The sequence below is a fragment of the Podarcis tiliguerta genome (assembly GCF_965153285.1).
Source record: "Podarcis tiliguerta genome assembly, chromosome: 7".
NCBI classification, from domain to species: Eukaryota; Metazoa; Chordata; class Lepidosauria; order Squamata; family Lacertidae; genus Podarcis; species Podarcis tiliguerta.
Genome location: NC_139540.1, coordinates 58,631,186 through 58,656,801, shown reverse-complemented (window position 1 = coordinate 58,656,801; position 25,616 = coordinate 58,631,186). Strand labels below are relative to the sequence as shown.

General features: G+C 41.7%; 1 protein-coding gene across 4 annotated transcripts in view; it reads right to left on the bottom strand.

The window, feature by feature from the left end:
* Positions 1–693: 693 nt before the first annotated feature.
* Positions 694–25,616, bottom strand: part of CD83 (CD83 molecule) — a 31,689-nt gene continuing 6,766 nt past the window's right edge. For 2 of the 4 annotated variants that reach the window (XM_083449628.1, XM_083449627.1), the window contains exons 2-7: positions 20,018–20,160; positions 18,925–19,043; positions 13,856–13,986; positions 6,898–7,114; positions 6,714–6,811; positions 694–4,522 (exon numbers count right to left, since the gene is read on the bottom strand). In XM_083449628.1, coding sequence (XP_083305754.1) covers positions 4,436–4,522; positions 6,714–6,811; positions 6,898–7,114; positions 13,856–13,986; positions 18,925–19,043; positions 20,018–20,127 — 762 coding nt within the window. In that variant the 5' untranslated portion in view covers positions 20,128–20,160 and the 3' untranslated portion in view covers positions 694–4,435. Of the gene's footprint in view, positions 4,523–6,713; positions 6,812–6,897; positions 7,115–13,855; positions 13,987–14,124; positions 15,615–18,924; positions 19,044–20,017; positions 20,666–25,616 lie in introns of those variants that run through there. The other 2 variants (XM_083449629.1, XM_083449626.1) reach the window with 2 other exon arrangements.

Here is a 25,616-nt window from a genome sequence, read left to right as displayed (position 1 = left end):
TGCACAAACTGTATGTAACATCCCAGAATGCAGTCATGGGAGGCTTTCCTTTCTTCTAGAATGAGGGTTACTGCAAAGTCCTGGGCTTCAGATAAACATTATGATTTCCATTATTTAGGCATAGACACACATTAGATAGCCTGGCGGCCAGGACGCAGGCAGCTCTGATCCCATTATCTCCAAAAGAAAAGCTTCTGGTTGTTGTTTTTTACAAATGTTATCTTAAACATCTTTTTCAGTTCTTTATATATCATTTCCCACTAAGCTTTAACCTTATTGCAAGACCACCACATATGGAAAAGGCACCTTCTTTCTCTTTACATTTCCAACACACATTTCATTTTGATTTATTCATTTTTGCCAACCTACTAGGTGTTAGGTATCATCTATATAACATTTTCATACAATTTTCTCTTATACCATAGCTTGTGGCAAATTTTGTATCCATATTCCACAATTGTTCCCATGCCTCCATTTCTATATTGTGACCAATATCTATTGCCCAATGTATCATTGAAGATTTCACTTGTTTGTCTTTTGTCTCCCAGAACGCAGTCAGCTCTGATCCCATTATCCCCAAAAGAAGAGCTGCTGGGTTTTTTTCCAGTTCTTTATATATCATTTCCCACTAAGCTTTAACCATATTGCAAGACCACCACATATGGGGAAAAAAGTACCTTCTTTCTCTTTACATTTCCAACATTTATTTAATTTTGTTTCATATATTTTTGCCAACCTACCAGGTGTTAGGTACCCTCTTTATAACTTTTTCATATAATTTTCTCTTATTCCATAGCATGCTGTAAAATAATTTTATATCCATATTCCACAATTGTTCCCATGCCTCCATTTCTATATTGTGACCAATATCTACGCATTGACCCAATGTGTATATATTTATATATCCAGATTCTGATCTTAACGACCTCCTGGGTGTTGCCTGCTAGGCCTGTCTGATGCTAAACCAGTTAACCTCCCTAGCCTATTTATCTTGGCTGACCATCTCTGTACACGGCTCCATGAAGATATTTCATCTGGCAGCCTTGAAAGTTTTCCTTTCATTGTAACTCCGCTTTTTCTCAGGGTGCACGCACACCCACCCTAGTGAATTATTTCTATAATGAGATAAAGATCTCTAGCCAAGGAATGATTCTTATTATAAAGTCCCCATGTTCCTCTAGGAGACCTCCCCTGGGTATATATTAAAACCAGAATGATCCCACACAATAATTTAAATCTACAAAACTCAATTCATTTCATACTTCCCTCCAGGCATTTGTCTTACAAGTGACCTAATAATGATGCATTGTGACGGTCTCCAAAGAGTACATGGGAACACAGTGCAACTATTCCCCAACATTTTCAGGAAGCAGTTTTGATGTGTTCCAATTTGAGAGGAGAGCCTTTAAAACCCGAAAAGCTAAATTCTTTATTCTCATTTGGGAAGGAGCCTGGTAAAAATAAATTGGGTGTTCCAAGCGACTTACAGGTTACCAAGAGGTTTCAAATCTTTAATATATAATCTATATAGTTCAGTATAAACCTTAGGGATACTCATACATGAAAAACATATTAAAGGTCAAATTCCTCAATTCCTAGCCAGCGCACAGTTTGCCAGATGTTGCGTGTTTTAAGGACTGTCTCATATTTTAGAAGCTTTTTTCATAATGCAGAATTAGACATGCGTATAATGCTTATCGCAGCTCCAATGAATGACGGGAACGCGGTAGTTAGTTGGAACATACACACACATCACATGGAATGTTTGGTTGTAACAGAACTCTGGTGACCTTTTGGAGGAAACACTTTTTCAGTGGAGAACAGGTGGCACAGTGGCAAGAAAGTTGGGCCCAGGTATGGGAAACCTACCTAGGATACTTGAGTTTTTTAAAGTTCCGTTAGAGCTTTGCACAGAAGAGGCCAGGTGTAGTTCAGTGAGGAGTGAATTCCATAACTGATTGGCCGCCACCCCACCAACTAAATTTCTTTATACCCACTTAAGTTTCCAAACCATCTTCAAAGGCAGCCGCACACAGAGAGCATCACAGTAGTCTAGCCTAGATGTAACAAGCGCATGGCTAGGTCTGACGGGTGGAGTAGCCGCCTAAGTTGATAGACGGCACTGCTAGCCTTCAATGCCACCTGCACTTCCATAGACTGTGCTCTCCTGAAGAACCACAAAGTTGTGAGCTTGGAATAGAAACAGTACAGCCTCATCCATGACCAAGTGCACACCTCTATCCACTTGGGCTGATTTCCCAGTCCATGGCTTTATCTGATTGGTTTCAGCTTGCTCACCCTTATCCAAAGGTAGAACCAAATTTGATCCCCATATTAGTGTTATCATAGCCCAGTCTTCCAGATGATCTCCCTCTGCAGTTTTACAGATGTTAAAAAGTATTATTCCCCCATAATCCAGTAACCATGGAGCATAACAGAACTTCCCCATCACCACCTTCTTGGATTGAGCCTCCAGGAAGGACTGGAGCCACCATCTGATTATTTTTGTTAAGTTGAGAGATTTATACCCCACCCTTCAACAAGTTCCCATTGCAGCTTACACATTTTCCCCCTAGCAACATCTATTATGAGTTGCATTTCTGAACCATGGTCTCTCCAAATAGTCAATAGGGCATATTTGAAATTCTGCTTTGTCCCTTGTTGTTCACATTTACATTCTTGCAATTGCTTCCATATGATCTTTGGAAACAGAAAATTGAAAATCATCTACTGTTTACAGTGATGGGTTGAATAAACAGATATTTTCAGAGTTTCTAAAAATACAGGATTTCTGGAGGGAATTGTTTAAGTACCAAGGGATTTTTACAAAATTCTAATACTGCTCCCAGTTGGTGAAGATGTAAACCTTCAATCAAATAGGCACAACATTTTAATGCTTTCCGTTCTGTCATGCTCACAACAGTAAATGTGTGGACTAAATAACTCTTCAGATGCATGAATGAGAGATCCAGAATATATATTTTTTTAAAACAAATTGGGAGTGGTGCGTGGCTATTTGAAAGCTACACTCTCTTCATTATGCAGAGGTGTCCCCAGTGGGGTGAATAGTTTAGCGGTACTCCTGAATCCTTTGCTGTTGCTTGAGGCTCAGGTGGCCTCGGTGGCGTGGACTGCCTTCCATCAGCTTCGGCTGGTGGCCCAGCTGTACCCCTATTTGGACAGGGTAGTCTAATTTCTGTTGCCTATGCTTTGCTAACCTCTAGGTCAGTTTACTGCAACTCTATGTGCAGTTGCCTTTGAAGATGGTTCGGAAGTTTCAGCTGCTGCAGAATTTAGTGGCCAGGTTACTCACCAGGGCAAGACAATTTGAGTATATTGCACTGATCCTGGCCTGACTACACCGGCTACCAGTTAGTGCTGGTTTGGACCTATAAAGCCTTAGACGGCTCAGGACCACAATGACTGAAGGACTGCCTCTCCCCATATGAACCGACATGGACCCTACAATCATCATCCGAGACCCTTCTTCATATTCCTCCTCCACAAGAGGTCTGGAGGGTGGCAACACAAGAAAAGGCCTTTTCTGTAGTGGCTCCCTGTTTGTGGAATGCTCTCCCCAGGAAGGCTCTTCTGGCGCCTTCATTACATATCTTTAGGTGAAAACATTCCTCTATAACCAGGCTTCTGCCTGATTAATGTTCTGTTGCCTTTTAAATGTGTTGTGGTAGGGGGGTTATTGGTTTGCTTTTGTTTTATTGTGTATTTTGGGTTTTTTTAATGTTCTGAACCACCCTGTGGTCTTCAGATGAAGGGCAGTATGCAAATATAATAAATAAAATAAAAATAGTAATACTCAGATACCTTCTCTTTAAATGAAGATCCGTCTAAGAAATCATTTCTGTGCACCCTATAATTTTCAGTAGATACACATGTAAACGCAGACTTTCAGCTCTACATTTGAGACAGAGGTTCCAGTGATGTTTCCTCTCATTTGGCTGTTCAATCACTTGAAGACGCATTATTCTCTTAAAATATATATTGCAATAGCTGTGGCTTTGAAAGAGCTGGTTCAGTCAATAATTTATGTGCCAGGTTAAGGGGCCAAGCCTAGTCCATAGCACATTTTTGCATATTAAGAACAAAGACTCAAAAGAGATTAAGATACATAAACAAGACTGGGTGCCAATATTAGGCTTATAATCTTCCGTGACAATGGTATGGCTGATGCTAAAAGTTCATATTGTAGTGAATGAAACTATGTTCTCTGAAAACTTCCCCAGCTGGAGTGAGCAATTTAAAAACATTCAGAATACTCTGGTGAAACAGTGCATTAAATGTCCATACTACCCAATAGTCTTGCAGTAATGACTGTTGACGAACCCCCAGTGCACTCAACAAAATCAGCCAGGGCAGAACCTTGAAGAAGTTTATCTTTGCAGGTGCTGTTCTATATTGGGCACTGGAAGCCATCCTTTCAACAGGTACTGACGAGGTAACAACTGTTTATGTGTTTTTCTCTGGTCTTTTGATAACCTGAAGATCCATCCTTCTTTAGGCATATCTAGGAAAGAAAGAATTGCTTGAATGAGCATTTATAAGAATTGTAGGGAAAATGCATATTTAACAATAGTCGTTACAATGTTCTAGCAATAAAACCCCAGAATACCTTTTCATTCATTTTTCCCCATTGAAACTTGCATTTTTTTAAAAATAGTTTCATTTCATTTTCACTGAACAGTAATCTTCAAGAGTGGAAGTGTGATCTGTTATGGTAGCAAATTCCAAAAGTGAATTATATGTTGTATAACACATACTTCCTCTTCTTTGTCCTGTCAGTCAGTTGTAATGAGTGATCTGAGTTGGATAAAGCAATTCTTCTTTGCCCTTCACACTATTCATAAACTGATAAACCTTATCAGATTCTCGCTTCTTGATTCTCATTCCTTTATTTTTCCAGTTGTCCCAAACACTTACCTCTTCTTTATTTGAAATATATTGCAACCCCTTCAACAGGGGTGTCTGAAATGTGACTGCAGATATACCATTATGAGATTCAAAGTCTTGCTTCAGTTCTGAAACAGTATCAATATCTAGTTCCAACTTATGCCATAAACATGTGTACCTTTAAATTCATCAGAAGGTCAACAGACAGAAATAGCAATGGGTATATTAAACAGTAAAACATTTCCTTTTTGAGATTTAGGCAATATTAAACATTAATGAAAACTGATTTAGTGTCTGTGAGCCTCTATTCCCATACAGGGAATATGTCACATTATTTTTTTCATTGAGATGGTCATTTGCAGCATAAGGTTCTGCTTAAAAAACAGCACACCAAAATACCCACAAAGCTTCAACAGCAAAGGGAATTTATAATTTTTATATGTGGAGAAACAACAAGGCCTTGTTATTGATTTTAGCAATTTTCACAATAGAGAGCCAAAGAGATCAATCTTCTGCTTCTTCCTCTGTTTTCAATTTAGCAACTTCCTTCAAGATTTATCAAGTCAACCTCAGCACAAATTACTGCCAAAGTCTTGTGAGTATCCAAAACAAAGCAAAAACAACTTCAGCTGTTCCTACAAATGTGTATGAAAGGCATCTTTTAGCCAAACTATATTATCTTCTCACCACAGTCACCAGAAAACATTTATGTCAGTGAACATAGGAAGCCGCCTTATTCTGAGTCAAACCATTGGTCCATTTAACTCAGTATTGTCTAAAGTGACTGGCATTAGCCCTCCAGGGCTTCAAAATGGGGTCATGATAATGAAAAAGTATTGCATATGAATTACTGTTTTCTAATGAACCTTACAGCAAGTTTATTTTTGACTAGTAGAGAGCCCTAGCTCAGAGGTAACAAATCATCAATTTATAAATGAATACTAGGTTATAAGTGGAGTTCTGAAAAGCTGTAGTTCCAAGATAGTAAGATACTGTCTTCATCATTTCTCTTTTGTGTAATATTACCAATATAAACAGAATATAATGCAACAACGGGTATGGAACCAGGGCATCAGGTGATACAGGGAACCAAGCTGCTGATTGGTCTAGTTCCTCTCTGTCAGAGTAAAGGTTGCAGCTCAGACAGCCTCTCCCTACTGGACTAACTGACTGTTTGTCTGGCTCCAAGTCGTCAGCCTTGTGGCTTCTCTAGCTGCACATCTCTCCTGACTTGATGTCAGAGGATGGACCTGTGTTAGTTGCCACAGTGACACACTGGCCCCATCCATCACGTGCCTATGACACTGTGGTGTAGTGGTTAAGAGCGGTAGGCTTGTAATCTGGTGAACCGGGTTCGTGTCTCCGCTCCTCCACATGCAGCTGCTGGGTGACCTTGGGCCAGTCACACTTCTCTGAAGTCTCTCGGCCCCACTCACCTCACAGAGTGTTTGTTGTGGGGGAGGAAGGGAAAGGAGAATGTTAGCCGCTTTGAGACTCCCTAGGGTAGTGATAAAGCGGGATATCAAATCCAAACTCTTCTTCTTCTATTACAGCCACAATCCACACAGCATTCACAATGATACTATTTGCACTTGTATTTTCCCATCAAGTAAGAATAAAACTGTTATGAGTTGGGTGTGTGGGAGAGCATGGCCTGGGCATGCTGCAGGGCAGCCCTAAACTGCAGCACGCAAACCACAAAGCTCTTATGACACAGTCCCACTCCCACTTCCCCTCGTGACAATGCTGATGACTGCATCTGAAATGGGGCCCAATGGGGATGTTGGAAACAATCTGAAAGTACTTACACAAGCAAAGAAGATGAGAAGCAAGTAGAAAAACCCAAGAGAGCACAACATCACAAGTTCTGTTCTGTATTTTTGAAATTTTGCATCTTCAGGGCAGTCTGGAAGGCAAAATAGATAGTTAATTTATGGAACCTTGAGCGATTTGTGTGCAATAGAAGTTAAAAAACAGTCCATCATACTGTACCTGTTACTTTTAATGTAACTGTACTAATTTGGTTAACTTTTTTGACTGGTGATCTTATGATGCATGCATATGTCCCACTGCTAAGACTTGTAGTATTTTTAATCTTCAGATAATGCCAAGTGCTATTAGAGACGTCTGAGGAGTCGTTAAGATCTTTTGAATATTCATGTTCTGTATTATATTGCAGATCTGTCCATTCTTCACCAATTTCATCAGTCTGCAAAACAACAACATATGAGTGGGTAGTATGCTGCCCACCAACCAGAATGTACATATACACCAGTCCTAAGCAAATACAGGGTAGCAGTATGTCACACTTTTATGGTTCTGCTTTATAGGGTCAGTTCTGTTGAAGAACATGAGTAGCTGAAGGACAGAATCACTTTTTTAAAGGGAGAGGTCCATTTTATTTCCTGGAAGGAACAGAGCAGTGACAAACTGATGCTTCTTTTATTTCCACTGACAACTATGGTACTAATAGGAGAGCAAAAGAATTGCACCCCATCCCTTCCTCCGCGTGCTCCTCCCATCAGAAAACAAGAGCTTGCAGGAAAGGGTCAGGCAAGGAATCTCATGGTGCCCATTTGGCATTGGGAAAGAGACTTGGAAGCCATGGAGTAGTGACCCCCTTGGGACTTAATAGGAGCATATGAGAGTTCCTGCTCTCCTCCTTCTAGGTGTTAGGGAATTTCTCCTACAGTTGCCTAGCAACCTAACACTCCTGTAGAATGGGAGCATGCAACTGGAAATAGCAGAAAGCTAAGAAACACTGGTGATCAAATTTCTGAGCATAGTGGTGCTGAGACAAACCTCATTTGCCCAGTGGGCAAGTTTACCTGTCCATGATGAAGATGCCTACTGCTTAGCTCCCATGAGATGACTGGGTGTATAGCAGTCTAAGAGAACTGCTGATATTAATTTTGTTGAGGAAAGCAGATAGGAAGTGATCATTTATTTCCACTTATCAATATGAACTGTTCAAGTAGATGATAAATCTAGACTAAAGGGGGCAGGAAACTCATCCCCAATACACCCTAATTTATTGAAGAAATGCATTCTACATTTAAATGCTGAAATGTCTGTCTAAATGTTCTCATTCTGAATTCTTGCAAATGTTTTACAGTTTGGATGAGCTCCCTTACTGCCCTTTTTAATGACGATACATTTCAATCACAATGTTCTTCTTTGCTATACACACAACTTCCCGTGAATGCCAAAACTCAAAATTAGCTAGTTCATAATTCATGCAAGAGTCATACTTCCCAACTGTATAAAAAGCCCTGGCTTTGTTTCAGTGAAATCTAGTATCTTCGTAATTCAAACCAAGATTGATTTCAAGTTAAATTTATGTTTTATTTGCCTGTGCAGCCAGCATGATTAAGCATTCAAATTTTGCCAGTTTCTGTGCATTCTCAGATGCTGGCTACTGTAACCCTTTCCTTCCCAAAGAAATTGAAAAAGTCCCATTGTACATGGAATGTTTCTGCTTAAAGCATTTAGAAAGCAGGGAAGCCAAAATGGTGCCCTCCAGAAGGTTGATTGACTCCCATCAGCCCCCAGCCTGCATGGCTAATGGTAAGGTATGATGGGACTTGTAGTCCAGCAACCTCTGGTTTATAGGAACAGCAGCAGGAGTCTTCCGTTCCCAGGGTGTGGTCATTGTCGCATGCTGGCAACTTCTAGGAAGTCACAGGTAAGAGCTTAGTGTAGGGTACGGACCCCAGGTGGACAACTACCCCAGAAGGAGCACAGCGTGCCCCCCACCACAGGTACTACCCCTCCCGGGGCAGATGGGTCTCATCAGTATGGGAAGGTATCCCATCTAGGAGAAGGAAAACTCTGGTCCTAAACTTCCACTGCCTTGCGGAATATCTTCGGGAGAAGAAATGGCAAAGGAGTAAACATTACACAAATCAGGAGCAGAGTCCCTAAGATGGTTTGATGGTGCCTTGCACACCTCCTTCCTGCAATTTCTGCAGCCAAGCTGGTGCCAAAAATATTGCTCTGCTTTCCTTTGGAGCACATCAGCAAGGCTGAGAGGGGGTATTGTATTCTGGGCAGCCCAGGACCTCCATTCACACTGCCCTGGCTTGGTGCTGCAAACACAGCAGATTGACTTCACCCCTGGAGGCGCACTCCAGTGTCTCTCGAGACAGACTGATGCCAACAAACAGGAGTCCTGCGGTAACAAATAGGCATTGTGTCTGTTGGTGCTTCTGCTCATTCTGATGCTTGTTCAGCTTGCATCTCAACTTCTCTCTGCCTTCATGGTGTTTGACTACACAGTCGTACCTTGGTTCTCAAACGCCTTGGTACTCATACGTTTTGGCTCCTGAACGCTGCAAACCCAAAAGTAAGTGTTCTGGTTTGTGAACATTTTTTGGAAGCTGAATGTCTGACACGGCTTCCACTTGAGTGCAGAGTGCAGGAACCTCCTGCAGCCAATCAGAAGCCGCACCTTGGTTTTCGAACAGTTTTGGGAGTCAAACGGACTCCTGGAACAGATTAGGTTTGAGAACCAAGGTACCACTGTAGTAAACAAAGCACATATGAAAACAGCCACCATGCAAGGATGCATTGTGACACATAATGTTGTGATGCATGAGCTTTTAGAGAGAGCACACTTTTTGGTAATGTGCACGCAAAAAAAAAATACCAACATGATGGATATTTCAAAATCTCAAAATAAAGGATAGCTTTCATCTAAGTTTGTAACATGAGATTCATAACTTGGCTAATGACAATTTCTAATGGGATTAGTTTGCCCATCACTAATTCCTTTGTGAGCACGTGAGAAATAACATTTTGCCTGTGGAGACATCTAGTGGCAAATTGCTGATTTGATAGAAAGATTCATCTTCACTTGGGTTTAGCAGGGAAATTCTTTAATTAATTGCTTGTAAATGAACTGCAACGCTAAAACCCTAAAATTTCTTAGGAGAATTAAACCAAGCTGCTTCTGGATCGACAGGTGTTGTTGTTGTTGTTGTTGTTACTTTTTGAACTATGCAAACTGTAGTCAACCATGGGTTTTAAAAATAATAATTAAAAGCTAAACTTTGCATGAGATGCAGTTTCTTCATGCCAGGAGCAGCTGGCAGGGAGGGGCAGTGTTACAGACCTGGCTTCCTGGCAGCGATGTCACTGCCACAGACTAGAAAGGTGCAGGAAAGGTGTGGCATGCTTCTGGCACATCAGTGGCAGCACTAAATTGACCACAACAACCTGGCTTCACCATGCCCTGCCTTTGCACTGTCCTGGCCCATGACATTGATGCCACTGCTTGGAGGTTAGGGCCATGGCAACACACCTCCCTATCAGACACTCTCATTTCATACTCAGTCACTGTACATTACACAACATTACTGACTAAAGAGCCAACTACCCCTCCCTCAGTTGTAGGCATAGATCAGTCCAGAAAGATTTCTAGTGGTCGGGGAACAAATCCCGGATAACCTTTTGCCTATATAAAATGGGAATGGCACCCACAAATCAATAATGAAGAACATACAATTTTTCTACAAAACCTCCCCCAGTAAATTTTGTATGCTACAAAAGTTAGAGGCAGGATCTCTGGGAGTTGTACCCTAAATGGATCGTTTAAGGGGGGAAAAAACAGGGGACAGCAGTTTCAAAATGCTGCTTTGAGTTATAGCCCAGCAGAGGCTGAAAACATAGCTCAACTTCCAAGTGGAATGAGCCTCTAGGCATCAGCTGAAACAACCGCACTGAGAATAAATGCATGGCAATGGTGACACAGAATAAAAATGCTGCTGACAAGAAATGGCATACAATGAATGAATTTCTACATAGTAGTCTCCATTCTAACACAATGTAATGGATGAGCGCACACTTTACTTTGTTATAGTTGGGGAAATGGGCTGGAAAGTTAAAAAAAAAAAAAAGCCAAGCCATTTGATGGCAAATTCTATGAATATATACACTGAATTTCAAATAGCCTTATTGCAGACAACAAAACACTGTCTTTCTTCAAAGCCAACATGAAAATTGCCTAGACTCGTGCTTTTGCAATGTTTTTTATTTACATAACAGGATTTCAGTGCAGAATTTCAGATCATTTGGCTGCAGAATATGGGGTTTTAGGGGGGGGTTATGCTAATAATGAACTGTAAGTATGAATGTACCCTGGATGAGTTGAATGAGAATGTCAAGTGAAACAAATAGTTATATATTGTCTTTTTCTAAGCCCTTCATAGATATAGTTGCATGCACAATTCTGATGTACTATACATGAGAGAGACATGGTAGAATTTACGTTCCTTTGCATCTCGTTGTTATTATTTTTCAATTTAGTTTCAAGACAAGAATTGAAATCCTGATTTCAGTAGCTGGTGGGGGTGGGAAGATGACCTGAGGATGCTTATCACCCCCTGTTGGCTGAATAATCTGATCATTAATTCTTCACAAAAACAGCAATTCACACTGCACAGTCACATCCTCATCATAATTTTTGGGGCAGCAGAAGTCAGAGGTTAATTGTTTGCATTTACTACACAGTTCAACATGACCCTGTGCTAAAGATCTAACCTGAGAGCTGTTTGAACTTTACATTCCAAAATGTCATACCATTTGTTGGAATTACTGTTTAATTGGCCCCATGAGGGCTTTATATACTGTTTATTGATTAGGCCCTCAATAGATTTTTTTTTTTTTTTTTTTTAGTGATTAATTCTACAATTCGGTTGCCTAGCTGTGCTCTGTCATCTTCACACTGCTCGTCCGTTATGCATAATGTCAGTTATGCAAAAGAAAGGAAGAGGCATTGCAGAGCACTGAAACTTGAATGATTCTGAACTTCTACAACTGCTATTAATTGTTTAAGATTTAATTGGTGGCTACTGTATTACAGCACACTACAAAATGCAGAAATAACATGTGGGCTGGTTTTGCATGTCATGCTAAACTATGGTTAAGCGCTGTAGTTAAGTTGTATACAAATGAGCAGAAATGAGCCACAGTGAATCTAGGCCTCATGCCCTGCCCTGCCCATTCCTTTCCTCTCTGGCACAGCCAGAAATTCGAAAGCTTCAGCTTCCATTTCACTTAAGCACAGTTCACCATTACATCCAGGCCCATAACTGTGGTTGAACTTAAAGGGAACCAGCTTTGGTAACTGTGGTTTGAAGGTTCTGTGGCAACTGTGGTCTGGAAGGCACTACTACCCAGAGTTAAGCAAAAGCGGAAGCAAAAATTTCCAGTCTCATTCTTTTGGCCACACAGGAAAAGGGGTGGAGGGAGGGCATGGGCCCAAGGCTTCCCAAGAGTCATTCCTGTTTTTTCAGGCTAAACTATGGTTTAACATGCTTGAACTTGGCCTTCTCTGCCCAGAATGTTAGAATCTCAAGAGCAATTTATATTAAATGTTTTCTTTCACAGCACTCAAACGAGAACACAAGTTAGACAGAGGGAGCCGTCTCAGTAGCAGAATCCCATTGGGCGGTACCCTCATGGGTGCCACACCCACTGCACCCAGGAAGTGGTGGGAGCAGCAGCTTCCAGTAAGATTGCGCCACCAGCCACTGCCAACCAACCCTGGTAAGCCAGGATTCAGAGGGGGTGGGTGTGGCAGGTGGCACCTTCCCGTTTTACCTCAAGTGGTGAAACGAGATGGGCTGCCCCTGACAACATGTGAACTGGGAAATCATTGCTATAGCTAGCAACAATTCCTGTGATAGCAACAAGACATTTTCCAACCTCCACAATAATTTTTGCTGTTATTCATGACCTTCTTCAGGCAATTGGAGCAAACACATTTGTGCTAAAATTGGGGAGGGTGTAGGAGCACACATGCAAGCCCAGTACGTTTCCGAGCACAATTCAAAGTGTTGGTGCTGACCTTTAAAGGCCTAAATGGCCTTGGCCCAGTACAATGGTACCTCTGGATATGAACAGGATCCATTCCGGAGCCCCGTTCTCATCCTGAAGCAAACACAACCTACGTCTGCGCATCTGCGCGGGTCGCAATTTGCCGCTTCCGCACAGGACGTCATTTTGACCGTCTGCACATACGCAAGCGGCGAAACCCAGAAGTAACGCATTCCGTTACTTCTGGGTCGCCGCGGAATGCAACCCAAAAGGGCTCAACCTGAAGCAACTTCAACCCGAGGTATGACTGTATACCTGAAGGAGTCTCTCCACCCTCATCATTCAGCCCAGACACTGAGATGTAGCTCCAAGGGCCTTCTGGCGGTTACCTCACTGTGAGAAGCGAAGTTATAGGGAACCAGGCAGAGGGCCTTCTCGGTAGTGGTGCCCGCCCTGTGGAATGCCCTCCCATCAGATGTCAAAGAAATAACTATCTGACATTTAGAAGACATCTGAAGGCAGCCCTGTTTATGGAAGTTTTTAATGACTGATGTTTTAATGTATTTTTTATCTTTTGTTGGAAACTACCCAGAGTGGCTGGGCTAACCCAGCCAGATGGGCGGGGTAGAAATATGTTGTTGTTGTTGTTGTTGTTGTTGTTGTTGTTGTTGTTGTTGTTGTCGTTGTTATTCCAAATGTCCCCATGCACACCAACATGACTTGAACCTCCCCACATTGAGGAGGAAGATCTGAAGTGAGATTCTGAGTGTGTTTGGGTTGACATGCCAAGAATTCTCATAACTGGTAACCCTGAAAAAGCATTCTAAGCATGCTCAGCCAAACATACTGAAAATCTCCCTTCAGACCTTCCCTCTCAATGCAGTAGTTTGAAATCAAGCCAGCTTAAACAGAGACGTTGGGGCAGTGATTGCATGCCCACTCCTCACACTCTTACTTTTTAGCCCACACGAATTCAAAGAAACAGCTGAATAATGTTCATGATAGACCTGATTCACATATCACAACATCCATACAAATGTCTCCACCAACGTTTTTTAACCACACTTACGGATTAAATAAAATGCAGATACAGATGGAAAATCAAAGGGGAATGAAAGTAACAGGTACTTACCTTATACCAGGAGACTGCCCCTTTTGAGGCTTGCATATCCTGAAAATATTTACAAGGGAGCGACACATCTTCACCGCACGTTGCCACAACCTGTTCCGCAGCATCAGCAACCCCATGAACCACATGCCAGACTACAGGAAAGGAAACACAAAGACAGGCTATTTCTGGGGAGGCCACTCAGATGATCAGCTGTAGCAGAATCTTGAAGGAAAAACAGACCCTGAAGTCATGGGGTGACGAAAATTAGAAAAAATAATATATATATTTACCTTGACTTAGGAAGACAAGCTGATAGCAATATATGGATGCCATGGTCACACAGTAGCTGAGATCTATCTACTCTTTTCAGGAGATGGTAAGTGAAAAGAAGTGAAAGAGGTGATGCCTATAACTGTGTGCAGTTAACTCAGGAAACAGATGGTTGGGGATCCCACCCCCCTCTCCTACACTCCAGCTAAGGAAGTCTTGAAGGTCTCTGGCTGTAGGGGGAAGTCCCATGTGCTTTCCCCTTAGTTTCGGCCACTGGGGCAATTGGAACCACAGTGCTTGATCTGGTATTTCCAATTTCAGCGGCACCCTGTGCGAGGCCAAAATTCAGCGCCTCGCCCCCTCCCCACCTTCCATTTTGTGCATGCACTACGTCATAGTCATGGCGCCCTGCAGTGCCCTCTTGGCTCGGCACCCAGGGCGGGGAAACCAGCCACGCTGCCCTAAATCTGGCTCGGCTTGAGGAGGGGAGATTTAAAGCTGCCCTCGCCACCTGCACTCCTGACAACCCCACTCCACATGCTGCAATTCACCACACAAATATCTAGTTAGACCTTGAGATGTTTCATCATCTGCGCTCTTATATTGTTAGAAAATTTACACAGATTTTTGTGTGTGTGTCTTCATTATTCTGTCATTTCATGTCACGATTCAATCCTTTTTTGGTAAACCCTCAAACTGCTTGTGCAGAAACGTCTTTGTGGCCTGGACTGTCGCTACATGATGTCATTATAGCAAAACCCTATCCACCAATGCATTTACATTTCAAAACCTTCTTCGGATGCCTTTCTGTTTTTCCTCAAAACCAATTGCAAGTATAATCACTATATATTCTCTTTGAATGAATGGAGCACTTCTTGCATGGAACATCATCAGGGCAACAAACAATGCAAGAAAAGGGAAATGAAAGTCATTTGGCTGATGTGATGAGGTCATCTAACTCTGAAAAATTTCCACAAGTGGGTTTTCCCCTCTGGGTAATGTTTAGACTGTACTTTCCAGATAGAAGTACATACACGCATGATTGATTACTGATTCCCATAGCCCAAAATCACTTATTTCAAGAACAATTCCCTAATCGAGTTAGTAATTACAAAGACTAGGACTAGACTAAGTTTGTTTTTCATTTAGAAATAGCTGCTGGGGTGGCATTCAGTTCAAGCTCTTTGCTCATGCTGTTTTCTTCCCAACATCCTCCAGCTTACTATTTGCTACAATCTCACCTTTAAGGGCAGACAGCAGTATAAATAAGAAGGGGAATGGGTAGCTAGAGACTTATAAATATAGTGAGTTAATAGCATGTATATGTGGTTGAATACTAGAGCTGCAATCTTATACCTACTTGGGAATAAGCCCAATCAACTCAAGAGAGCTTACTTTTACGTGTGGAAAGAGTTGCTTTATTAATGTTCCTTAAATGTCAGTTTTCTCTTTATTTCCTTCTTTCTTCTGCATTTATATAGATACTCTGTAACATAAGGTCTCTGGGCAACTTAATAAAAACCAAATTCAGTGGTACCTCGGGTTTAGTACTTAATTCGTTCCAGAGGTCTGTTCTTAACCTGAAACTGTTCTTAACCTGAAGCACCACTTTAGCTAATGGGGCCTCCCGCTGCCGCCGCGCCGCCGGGACACGATTTCTGTTCTCATCCTGAAGCAAAATTCTTAACCCAAGGTGATATATCTGGGTTACTGGAGTCTGTAACCTGAAGCATATGTAACCTGAAGCGTATGTAACCCGAGGTACCACTGAACAATAACTAAAATACAATAGAAAACTACAGAAACTATTAAAAACTCAAAACACAGTTTAAACGCTTTTTTAAAAAGCACACCCTCAAAGGACCTGACCATATGACATACTTAAAAGATCTGGGTAGCCAATACATGCCTTCCATGTATTTTGGACTATTTTGGTATAGGGGGAGGCAGCAGCAGCATGTAAGGGCAGCTGGCAACAGGATGGTGTGTGGGGAGGCAGCGATGGTGGTGCGTAAGGGAGGCCAGTGGTGGGATAGTGCGGGAGGGGAGGTGGCAGAGGGATGGTGTAGGGTGGCAGTGGTGGCAGAATGGGGGGGGGGGGGAGAGAGAGAGAGGTTATGTCCTGATTTGCCTTCCCAGGATGTTGGAGGGTATGGTAAAAATGTGCAGGATATTTCAGTGACTGAATTTGGCCTATGTACCTACTGGTAAGTACGGTGACAGAGTTACCTACCCATTGGACAGAATAACTGAACAACAGCAGTGAATAACAACAGTTACCGTTTATAGCCAACGACACTGTTAGCGAAATTCTGCTTAAATGAGTGGGTGATGTGAGAGTTTTAAAGGAGAAGCACTGACTGCTGACTACGTAGGTGGTTTTGGAAACAGAGACTGTGTGTGGGCGGATTAACATTTAATTTATAAAGAAGTGAGTACTATAAACACATTTTGTAATAAAAACAAAAAACCAACCAAGCATATGATCACGGCTGGAGTAAAGCAGTTAGAGACCTTAATCCAAACTACAATTGGGCAAGGAGGTTTGACTTGCTGGTGTAATCATTTGAATACAGCACAACCACATCTTATGCAAGGGTTCTGCTCCTAAAGGTAAAGGTACCCCTGACCATTAGGTCCAGTCGCGGACGACTCTGGGGTTGTGGTGCTCATCTCACTTTGCTGGCCGAGGAAGCCGGCGTTTGTCCGCAGACAGCTTCCGGGTCATGTGGCCAGCATGACTAAGCCGCTTCTGGCAAACCAGAGCAGCGCACAGAAATGCCGTTTACCTTCCTGCCTGAGTGGTACCTATTTATCTACTTGCACTTGACATGCTTTCAAACTGCTAGGTGGGCAGAAGCAGGGACCGAGCAACAGGAGCTCACCCCATCGCGGGTTCAACATATACACAAAAATAGCATAGAGGAGGGGAGAGAGAGTCCACCGTACTCCCCGAAGCCCATGTGCCAAGCAAGTTTCACTCTGGGATGCTCACAAGAACCCAAGTGGACCCAGTGCACGAATAGCTTTTAAGTTCTCCACCTTGATTGGATTTAACTTGCCCAATTTCAGCCAGCATACCTTCAACTGCATATGGTTGAAATCATGCAAGTTAAATGTGCATAAGATGCAATCATACTGTACTTCATGTCTGCCTTCATACCTTGTGTTGGTAGTATTGTTATTTTTTTTAAAAAAAAACCTTTGTAATCTGTATTGGGCAAAAGTCAAAAGCATTTTCCCATTATAAAATGCCAATTAATAATATTAGTCTAAATTAATAGGAAATATGACCCTTGGGGTCCCTTCCAATTCTATGATTCTATGTTAGCTGAGATATTTAAAAATAGGGGCGTTAGCGTCAAGATATATATTTTTAATACCCTAAACCAACTCTAGATGGCAACAGCACACTGTCTACTTTTGCCATAATACAACAGAGCTGTCTTAAAAGCTGGAGCTAACAGAACTTTTCAGGAAAACCCCATCTTCAAAACCAGGGGATCCTTAGCAACAATGCCAGAAGCTTCTGGTAAATATCAGTAGATTCTGATAGTTTGCAAAGGCAGTAAAAATAGAACCATGTTTAATATTTTCCCCACATTTAGCATATAAATGAGAAGTACTGCAGGATTAACATGTGTGATTATGTTAAGAACTCAAATAAACAGTAATATTGGATCTGCAGTTCTTTGAATTCAATTCAGTTCAATGGAGGAAGGACATATGTGTGTATGTATATGCCTTTGCCCGTGCGTGGAAAAGATCTCTGTGCATATTTGAGTGCATATAGGGCTGTGAATAAGGGTGGTAATTTTCACATGGTTTTACCTTATACAGTTACAGTGCAATCCAATGTGTGTCTACTAAGAAGTCCCATTTAGATATACAGGGTTTACTCCCAAGTATATATAGAATTAAAAGCAGCAGGGTATAGTATTATAGCCTCAGTATATTTCAGACTATAACTTCTATCAGCTCCAGCAGAGCTATCTGAAGGGCACAAGGATATCAAAGGCTGGTCTAGACAGAGAAACTTAAATATGCTTTGTTTGTATAAGGATTGCTTTGTTGTAAACCAACTTGTTCCTTAACAGGCTGACCTGATTTTAAATAAACTCTTTAGATCTTCAGGAATTCAAAGCCAGCTCTGGTTAACTGAAAAGAGACTGTATGAGAAAGAGAACTTGATATTGATGTAGACAAAACTGGTGGCTGATTTTAAAGGTAAAGATAAAGGGACCCCTGACCATTAGGTCCAGTCGTGACCGACTCTGGGGTTGCAGCGCTCATCTCGCTTTATTGGCCGAGGGAGCCGGCGTACAGCTTCCGGGTCATGTAGACAGCATGACAAAGCCGCTTCTGGCGAACCAGAGCAGCACACGGAAACACTGTTTATCTTCCCGCCGGAGCGGTACCTATTTATCTACTTGCACTTTGACATGCTTTTGAACTGCTAGGTTGGCAGGAGCAGAGACCGAGCAACAGGCGCTCACCCCGTCGCGGGGATTCGAACTGCCGACCTTCGGATCAGCAAGTCCTAGGCTCTGTGGTTTAACCCACAGTGCCACCCGCGTCCCTTAGTTGTTGCTTTTAGGATGTGTATAACTCTTTACAAACCTATGAGTTGCAAAGGCAGAATGAAAACTGATAAATTGGTGCCTGACCAGGAATGAGACCTTGTGGTGGTAGTGAATAGCATCAACCCAGTGTTTCAGCCGTGGAAAAGGCAAGTTCCATGCGAGGAATTATTAGGAAAGGATGGAATCATATTTGGCTTATCAAGAAAAGAAACTACTAGCTATAATGCTATGCTTTACCTCTGTTGTATACCAATTGCTGAGAATCACAAATGGAGAGAATGCTGTCACACTCAGGTCCTGATGGGTCTTTGATCTGAGCCAGTAAGATTGTTCTTATGGTCAGCTGAAGAAAAGAACTAATGACAGCAGGTAGAGTTTTAAACATGAATGCAACATAATGGGCTAAACATCAGGAGTTCACTTATTTTAGCTACTTGTTGATGATCATTTGGCTTTTAGGTTACTTCTTTAAAAAATGTAAACAGTGTAATTGAAAATATATAAGCAGTACACATAGAACAATATAAAACAATAATACACAGATAAAATCAGTATCAAGGGCAATATTTATCAGGAAAGATGTGCTATGAATATTCCAAACCAATTTTACTTCCACCACTGCTGAGAAATTAATTTGTTTTTTGTAAGAGCACAGAAAAAGAAGGAATGTTTTGCATTTCTCATACAGCAAGCAGAACCAGTCTAATCATATTTCAAATCTCAATCACAAATCAACAGAAAAGATGTGTCAACCCTAGACAAGGACTTTAGCTTCCTGAGAAGTTAAGCTGCAGGTTGTAATAGGCTGTGAAAGCTTTCCATTCTTCTGGGGAATGGCACAGATAGCTCAATATTCAATTTACATAAATAATCAAAATGGTGTGACATTATTTCAACCTGTCTGCATGTCTCATGGCACCGGTAATCTAGTTATATTATTATGCAGCCTGTCTCTTGATCCCAAAGTGTATGCATAAAATTTTATTTAACATTGATGCTGCCTCCGAAGTTTACCACAGTATTTTCCAGAAGTCATGATATCAAAATAATAATAAAGGAAGGAAGGAAGGAAGGAAGGAAGGAAGGAAGGAAGGAAGCGAGGGAAAGAAAATTGAAATAGCCCAGCTTCTTAGTTACTACTCACTGAATTTTGATTTTTTTTTTGGGGGGGGAGGTGTTAGTTAAATGCACTGTACCAGTAGATGTGGTCAAGATTTAAGGGTAGAATCTGGACTCAGATCTAAGGATAGTTAAGGCAAGTGTCAAATTAGGAGAAATTGATTGTTTAGTAATTTTGGAGGTCAGATAAAATACTTTTCCCCCAAAGTACCTTTTCTTCCTGCCTCTTGATTGCTTCTGTTTAAGTATTATCTTTAAAGGAACAGAGCATCCAGAAATAAACACATTTGCCCAGGTGCAGGAAGAGAAGTCTGCATGCATTAGAAGTCTTCCCCTTGTGCTGCCAGTGTGGATCTGAAAATACATTGCAATGCCATTAGGGCCCTTCTTGAAGTGGTAGGATGAGTCTTTTGAGGTGAATGGGGATGATATATGCATCACGGGCCACCACTGGTTATGTCTGACTAGCTGCTAACAGCTGAATTGGGATAATTCATTGTGGTACAGCCAATTTCTAGGAGAATTCCACAGTAATTTCCCCAACACATTTATTCTAGATGTCTTCTAGACGCATACAAAAGAACCCACCTATCGTTCCACTATAATCCATCTGCCCCACAAATTTGACCTGATTTCAATTAATTATTGTAAAACCTTTTTTGGACCAGGGAACAGCTAGAAGGGAAACAATTTACTATTTTAGGTTGAAAGCAAAATAGATACCAGTAGTCAAAAGATACTACTGTAGCCTAATATAAATTAGGAAATGATTTACATATTAAAACCCACATCCACTGACAATCAGAATCACTTCTGATGCCCTTATTTGCTTGCTAATAATCCACAGTTTGGGCAATGTGCAGCCCTAAGAAAAGATGCAAGGCGAATACATCCCAAATGGGTAAGCAGCTGGGCCTTGCTTTACTATCCAATTTGTAATCTTCCTACATTTTTTCTCTTTGGCTTTCTAAAACTGTTAAGAACAATCACATACGCAGACAAATACTGTGGGCCCTGTGTGAAAAGAAAATGCTTTTAATAGTGCAGACTCCAAGATTGCCTTTCCTCTCAGTTAGATCTAGCCAGACGGAAGTGTCCTCAGCTTGCAGACAGTTCGACTCTATTTCGACCTCTGTGGAATGAAATTTATGTAAATGAGCCTCCTATTGAGTTTGTATCTAGCCTCACTGCCTTACAGATGTCACACGTGGCACCTACAAAATATTGCAGTGCAGAGTGCTCTTGTACAGGATATCCATTCCCTCTTCCTCCTGGTTTTTTTACACACACCATACACAATGAGTCAGCATTTTGCGACCTTGAGCACTGAACATGCTGAGTCCTTGTGGCAGGAGAGGGTTTTTCCCCCCTTACTTATTTTATTAACAAAACTCAACTTCCCACCTTCCAGTGTTTTGTTTTTTCTCTCTAAAAATGTACTGCAGCCAGCATTTAATATCACTGGTAACTGTGGGATATAAGCCAGCCAGATATAGTCACTTTATATGATAAAGAAATCAATGTTTATTTATTACAAGATGATGTAGTTACACAAGCTTAGGTGGTTACTTGAATATACGGCTGTTAGCAGTTCAGTATTACATTGGTCACTGAACTTTCCTAAGGCACGTTTCAGCCCCACTTTGGTTTGAGAGAGGAGAACAGCGTCATCCGCATACATTAAGACTGGTACTTTTCTGCCGTTAGAAAACACAGGGGGGTGGGTTTCAATTTCGCGGCAACATGTGACCAGGGAGTTAACATAGATGTTAAATAAAAATGGGGCTAATAGGCATCCTTGTCTGACTCCTCTTTGGACTGGGATTTCTCTAGAGAGTCTGCCGTCCTGTGCGAGTCTTATCTGAAGGGTATTGTTCTCATGAAGCTTAATCATCAGAAGTAATAACCTTCTGTTAATACCCATATTGGCCAATTTGGCCCAGAGCCTACCCCTGGATACAGAGTCAAAAGCTGCCTTTAGGTCCACAAAGGCCGCATACAATGACTTTTTCCAGTGTTTCACATACTTGTAGACAAAATAATCTAACACTAAGCAATGATCTATGGTGGAACGTCCAGATGTAAATCCTGCTTGTTCAATTTCTAGCAAGTCATTATGATCTAACCATTCACATAATTTTAGACATAGATGTTTTGTATAAAGTTTACAGATCACATTCAGAAGACTGATTGGTCTATAATTGGATGGGTCAGAGGGGTTGCCCTTTTTAAATATAGGAACAATTATAGCCAGTCCCCAGTCTTTAGGGATTTCAGTTGTCTTATCTATATATGAAAATAGATTTGCAAGAACCGGGGCCCACCAGTTTATTTGCGCTTTCAGAAGTTCAGCAACAATGAAATCACTTCCTGGGGCTTTGCCAGATTTCATTTGTAGAATTAACGAAGTGATTTCAGTTTCAGATGTTGGGGGCCATGGTGTGTCATTATCTAAGGAGATGTTAAGCAGCGCAGAGGGACGATGTTCCCTAAACAGCACTTTATAGTGCTCTTCCCATGAGTTTGCAGGGATTATTGTGCCCTCGTTAGGAGCTTTGGTTTGACTGGAAATAATTTTCCAGAAGTTGGTATTGTCTTTTTCTATTGACGCTTTTATGAGGGCCTGCCAAATGAGGGAGTCTGCGGTTCTTTTTTTGGTTTTTAATAACTCTTTGTAGTTCTTTTTTTTAAGTTGTAACTCTAATTTAGTGATAGGGTTAGGATTTTGCTGGAAGGCCTTAAAGCATTCCCTGAGTATAAGTTTTGCCTGGATGCACTCGCGGTCAAACCATTTTTTGTTGGTAGGGGACTCATTGTGGTTAGGTCTCCTGAGTCTTGACAATAACGGTTGGAGATTTCGGATTAAAGTGTTATAATGGTCAATTGGGGAGGTCTCTTCAGTGACGTTGGAGGTCAGATCAGCCCAGAGGAGTTGACCTTCCCTTGATTGTGTCCAAATGCTAAAATTGTTATTGACATAGGGGGACCATTTAATTCTGGATCTGCCTATTTGTTGTAGAGCATTAGGATCAGGTGTCTGTGGGGCGAGCCCACATCTAGAGGGTTTCCAGAATTCAGTCCTTTTAAGATTTAGGGGTAGATGGTCACTTTCGGTTCTTATATCTACAGTAAATTCAATATAGTCATCGAAGAGTTCTTGGGAGACAAGGATGTAGTCAATAACAGAATGCCTTAAGCCTGACCAATAAGTAAATTGGCCAGGGCAGTCTCCCGAGGAGAGGCCATTTAAAATAACAAGGTTTAATCTAAGTGCCATTAGAAAAAGACACATACCAGCAAAATTGATAACTGGGTCAAGTGAATGACGCCTGAATAGGGGCCAATGTTCATCATCAGCATTTAGGGGACCCATTCCACTTTCGTTGATTAGCTGTTCGTCTGAGTGGCCTAGCCTTGCATTAAAGTCCCCACCAATAATTAAGGAGGCAGAGGGAAACTTATTTGAGACAAAGAGAATGCAGTCTTCCAGTTCGTTCCAGATGTTTTTGAGATCAGTTTGTTTCATAAGTGGGTGAATATAAACATTGATGCATATGATCTTGAAGTGGGTAGAGAATATTTTAACAGCCAAAATCCATTTTTTATCGATTTTCAATTGGATAGGGGAGGTTCCTAAATCTGTCGATACGAAGGTGCTCAGACCTCCCGCCGGTCTTCCGCCTTTTGGGCCAATTGAGGCACAGGAATGGAAAGCAAAATAATTGTGTAGTTCAAAAGGATTTTGCATCCAGGTTTCTTGGAGCATAATGATCTTGAACTGTGATACATAGGTTAGAACATCTTTGTCCATTGTTTTCGATTGCCATCCAGCAACGTTCCAGGATAGTAGTAGAGGTGAGAGTCATTTTGTCTCTTCAATAACATCTAGGGCTTTCCCGGGGTCGTGGAAGATGCATCCATTGGATGGTGAAGTCTCCGGTAATGTGATTAGGGGCGTCACAGAGATTTCGGCGTGGATTTCAGTTGGGTAGAGTAGGGGTGTGTGTTCTGACGTGACCTGAGGAGATTCATATCCCATTTTTCGCTCCAAGTTAGGTGGAGTATTTGCCTCTTTTGTGGGCGCTAGGTCTTCAGGGTTGCGGAGATAGAGTAGTAACTCATCTAGTCTGTCTGTTATCTCTATTTGTTCGGCTTTTGGCAGATGGGAGAAGGAGACAAGTAACTCTTGTTCCATCGAATTCTCTAGATGAGTAGCCTTTGATAGGAGGGGCATGGTGGACTCTGTCCAGCTAATTAAGTCTGAGGGTGGAGAGATAGAGCTCATAGTAGGTGGGGTGCCCTCATTTTTAATTGCTTTCCTTTTAGCTGGGAAGTAGGGTATAAGGGGGCAGATCTTGGTGTTGATAAAAACTCTTGTAATAAAAATTCCATAATTAGTCAGGAAGCTTCGTAGGGACATCATATACGCTGGGAACCTTTTGGATTCGAAGGTGAGCAGTATCCTCTGCATGTGTGGCTTGCTGTAAATGTGGACAGTGGATTTCAGATCGATGGAAAGGGGATTTACGCCCAAAAGCTCAGCTAGATGCCTTCTTGCGACATGTGTAGACGACCAGTTAACAACCTGACCTTTGAAGGGGAGGATAATTAGACAAAGTCTAGTGGCTTGTAGTGAGAGGTTGTAGGAGGATATGGTGTGTGGATCTTCCATATTTTGTTCATTTCCAAATTTGCAGCCAGTCTGCGAGGTTGCACGCGGTAGGACAGGTACTCTAGGTGTTGGTTCGGCCCTATCCTCCGGTGGAGCATCTACAGGGCTGACGTTAACTTTTGGGGATACAAAGGGTATAATCTTCTCTAGGGAGCCTTTGATGTCTCTTATGTGTTTAAAGATATAGCCCACGGTTTTAGCCACCAGGTCTAACGTGGTAGAGTGTTCAAGCAGCAATTCAGAGAGATGGCTTTCTTGTTCTCTGACGCAGTCTTCCGCCTGAATGGGCATAGTTGGAACTTTTTTGGGACCTTTTGATCTCGTGGTGGTGTTGTTTGAGGGGATAGTGGGTTGTTTAGCGGATAGCTCATTCGGTGTGGTTTCCTTATCTATTATCTCTGCTAATGGAGAGAAGCTATTCAAGGTCGGAATATTAAAAATATCCTTTGTTTTTCCATAGAAGAATTCGCTAATTTTGGTTTGCTTGGTAAGGGGCAAGCATGCCATTCCCTCTAAGTCCTCAGACTCTCTGCAGCGTTTTCCAACCCCCCTCCTTGCATCAGCAGGGTTTTCTAATTGCTGATTCATCTCTCCCTTTACCTCGCTCTTCTTGAAAGTATCCTTGAACAGGGAATTTTCTCTTCGTGCAGCTTGAAGATTTTTCTCCAGCATCTCCGACAAACTTAAAACTTGTGGAGGGGAGAGCTCATAGCAGCCGCCAGCAGGAGGAATGTCTTGTTGCAGTAGGCAACCTCCCACAGCCAAATGCCAATAAATCAGTGAGGGGTTGCTGCTCCCTCGACAAATTGGGGAGTAAAACAATAAAACAATAAACTAAAAGCAAAGTGAAGCGAGGAGGTAATAAAACAGCTAATAAAACGCTAAAGCTGAGTTTAAAACCAAGAGGTGGCTAAAAACTACGTAAAAACTACTTAAAAACTACTTAAAAACTTAACTAAAAGCGGAGGAGTCTGATTAGGCAGCTGTCTCCGTCGCCATCTTGAAAGTCAACCCTTCCTGTCATCCTTCTATTTTGCAAATTTTATAGTGAAGAACGAGTTCAACTTATCTTGCCGCTTTTATCAAAATTTATACCCCTACAACATTATTTGGAATCCTCCCCCGAAACTCTACGAAA